General features: G+C 36.7%; 1 protein-coding gene across 1 annotated transcript in view; it reads left to right on the top strand.

The window, feature by feature from the left end:
* GEMIN5 (gem nuclear organelle associated protein 5) overlaps window positions 1-3,667 on the top strand; it is a 31,722-nt gene that overhangs the window by 21,964 nt on the left and 6,091 nt on the right. The window contains exons 22-24 of the mRNA XM_029284846.1: window positions 852-1,062; window positions 2,169-2,426; window positions 3,081-3,243. Coding sequence (XP_029140679.1) covers window positions 852-1,062; window positions 2,169-2,426; window positions 3,081-3,243 — 632 coding nt within the window. The remainder of the gene's footprint in view (window positions 1-851; window positions 1,063-2,168; window positions 2,427-3,080; window positions 3,244-3,667) is intronic.

Below are 3,667 nucleotides of genomic sequence, written 5' to 3' on the forward strand. Positions count from 1 at the left end.
AAATTTTGCCTTTCTAAGGAATTTTGTAATGTCAATCCTAACATCGCTCGTCCTTGAATTAATTGAGTTAATTATATTCTCAGTACATAATAAGTTAGCATTAATTTTTTTTCTGGACTTGACTATGCTTTGCACCTGCTACCAAATGAAAGTCATTGGAGTCCTCGAAACAATACAACCAAAATACAATCTTGTGGTTCTTGTGGTCCCATTTAAAGTTGAAGAATTGTAAGCAGTTCTTGATAACCTCTCAATCCCTCTTCAGTATATATTAATGTACAAAGCAGATACTTCCAAGAGGAGAAATAAAGAAATAGAATTATAGGTGTGCTCATGTGCTCTTTCAGAATTTGCAAAATGTGAACCATTTTGTAAGTAAACGTGAACATGAGTGATCTCAGACATAATAGCACTCTTCCAATACTTGGAGGACTACCACAGAGAAGAGGGCATAGATACTAATTGCTATTAAGGCACAGCTATGGATAGTTACCCTTCATTTCCATCTCAACCTCTGTATGTCAGTTTTAGTGTATACTGTATTATCCCAAATATTCAAGAATATACAAACTTTTTAACAGGATCGTTTTATTCTTTCCTCCATTTTTATGGTTTGTATAATGATTGTGCTATTCTATGTGGCCTAATAGTTTAATTCAAATTGCATTACAATTTTTTTAAAATATGTCTTTTTTCTGGTCACTCATATTTACTTTCAAAATGTTTAGTATCGTACAGATATTGCGAGGGGAGTGTAAACCTGTGAGCACAACTATACATGCATTAATAGTTAAATTGAAAATTTGATCCAAATTAAAGTTTAATACTTTGTATAAATGGTTTCATTTCAGTTACCTTGGGGCCACCTCTCCCTACGATGCTGCCAAAGTACTGGCTAAAAAAGGAGATATTACGTCACTTAAAACTGCTGCCGAATTGGCTCTGATAGTTGGAGAGAAAGATTTATCTCTGTCCTTCTCCTTGAGATGTGCCCAGGAGCTTCTTTCATCTAAGAATTGGGTTGGGGCACAAGAGGTTCTCCAGCAGCATGACAGCTTGTTGGTCAGTGAGTGGTGATGATGATGTATAAAATATATATATGATGATGATGTATAAAATATATATATTGAGTTTGGTGCACCCTGTCGGCCCAAATATGGGAGAAAGGAATATATATGTAGTTTGTTATATTCTTTAGATCAGGGGTAGTCAACCTTGGCTCTTTTATGACTCGTGGACTTCAACTCCCAGAATTCCTGAGCCAGCCATGCTGGCTCAGGAATTCTGGGAGTTGAAGTCCACGAATCATAAAAGAGCCAAGGTTGACTACCCCTGCTTTAGATGTTAGCCCAATTTAAATTAATATCTGTACATAGTTTATATATAGAAAGCTAATTTGTACTCTCTTACAACAGAATGTTTGAAACATATTGATGCCTTTTCTAGGACATGAAGGGTTAGCTTTCATATGTTTGAGGTCAGACATAGCTAACATGAAACAGTCATACTTTGGATTAAGGATGGTACAGTTCTTGGAAATTGATGCTGTCTGCCAGCCACAAAACATACTAACATATAATTCCACAAATAGGCTGGTTTGGGTTAATGACCCTGTATGTGTAAAAGCTTGAATTAACATAAACATTTGTCATATTACTGAATATTACATATTGTCAGTATACAAGTGATTCTTTAATACACATTTTTGTTTGTATATAAATCAAATTTCTATCATTGCATCTAGTTTCTGTGGCAACAAGAGTTTGCTGATCAGTATTTTTTGTTGCTTCTAGAGTGATTTATTCTTTAGCTCTTTATTTTGTTTATAATCTTACACCTATTTTCAACCATATGAGAAACAGTTTGGTCTAGTGGTTAAGGCACCAGGCTAGAAAGCTGAAGACCATGAGTTCCAGTCTGACTTTAGCCATGAAAGCCAGCTGAATGACCTTGGGCCAGTTACTCATTCTGAGCCCAACTCACTTCACAGGGTTACTGTTGTGTGGAAATTGGGCGGTATGTTGCCACCTTGAGTTATTTCTACAAATAATAAAGATGGGGTACAAATAAATATGCACACACAGCTTATATTTTTATCAAGTTTTGAGAGAAATATTGTTTCAAGCTAAACTGGCTTCTCCTTAAAACACTTTTTTTTTCACTTAAAGGGGCAAAGGTTGGTATTCTGTCTTCATGAATTGCTTCACAAGTGCCTCAGTCAACGGAATCCAGTGGGAACTCGATGCCCATCCACACCTTGTTACAACAGCTGGACCACCAATCAAGATAGCTGTTTCATAGAAATGGTTATCAATGTATGGCAGAGTGCGTTGGGTGTGAACACGACTGAACAGTTTCAGAATATATTTGAGCAGCTGAGGACTCTTGAGTACCCTCCTGCTACTAGCAATACACCTCCCAAGCAGGTAATTTGTTTCTGACCTTTGGTGAGTATAATTTTCTAATGGTAGTTTGTAGTGATTGAACCACAAAGTAATTATATTGGATTCACAACAGTTCCTGACAAATTCAAAGTCTGTCTAGAATCAGAATTGTACACTTGAGCAGACAATAAAGGATTTAGTTCAGCCTTCTGCAATGTGCAGAAAAATCAACTAAACCAATCATGGGAGGTGACTGTCTAGCCTCCTTTTAAAAACCTCCAAAAATAGAGAATCCACGAACTTTATAAAGTAGACTGTTTCAATTATTTTACAGATCTTAACCTTCTGTTTCCACTCCAAGTATACATGGCTATGAAATATGTTTCAACATATTCCCTATAGTTTTCCCTTAAGATACCTGAACAGAGGTAACATGTCTCCCTTACTGTTGACTTTTTTTTTTCCTACTAAACATCCCAGGTTCATCTGCCCATCCTATAGGTTTTTTTCCCTCAAGTTCCTAACAACAATTCATTTATCTTAGTTGTCTCGCTCAAGCTCTCTTTGTAACAAATAACACATTAAAACTGTTATAATAGAAGTTAGCTGACAATTGCCTTTAGGTTTTTGCTGTTCCATCCACTCCCATGAATTGAGATCTTTAAAAATCTATCTTTATTTTCTTTCTTTTCCTAGCTGGTGTTCCACATTTCCCATGAGTTGACATTAGCATCTCTTAGCCTTCAGATGTCTTCCTGGGAGGAAACTGTGAAAGCTACCTTAAGAGCTGTGATGCGCAGTTATGACGCTGGAAACTTCAGTCTTATGCAAGATATATGCAACCTCTGCTTCCCTACAGGTGATGGCTAATTTTTCTTTGGTCTCAGTATTTCCATAGGTCCAAGAGTATAGCCTCCAGTTTTCATAGTCTCTGTTCAATTTCCTTCAAAATCTTGGTTGGTAGGAGGCATCAGTATGGTAGCTTTTCTGAGTAATTCCCCCCCCCCCATTACTGAGGTGTGAAAAAATTCTTTTGAGTTGCTTTGTTAAATGGGAAAAATAAAATGAGTTCAGGAGTTGAGAAGGCCCAGAAGGTAACAAGAAACATAATTATGGATTTATTGATGTCTACATCACTGGGTTGCATGTCCCAACTACCTAGGATAATGTTTTCCTCAGAGGCTACCAGATAGCAGCAAAAGAGTTGTTATATTATACAATTGTTATGAGAACAGAGATTTGGAGGACTACTTAATAGCACTCCTAACATGGCACAGAGCTAT

The sequence above is a fragment of the Protobothrops mucrosquamatus genome, unplaced genomic scaffold (assembly GCF_001527695.2).
Source record: "Protobothrops mucrosquamatus isolate PMUCROS unplaced genomic scaffold, P.Mucros_1.0 scaffold1018, whole genome shotgun sequence".
NCBI classification, from domain to species: domain Eukaryota; kingdom Metazoa; phylum Chordata; class Lepidosauria; order Squamata; family Viperidae; genus Protobothrops; species Protobothrops mucrosquamatus.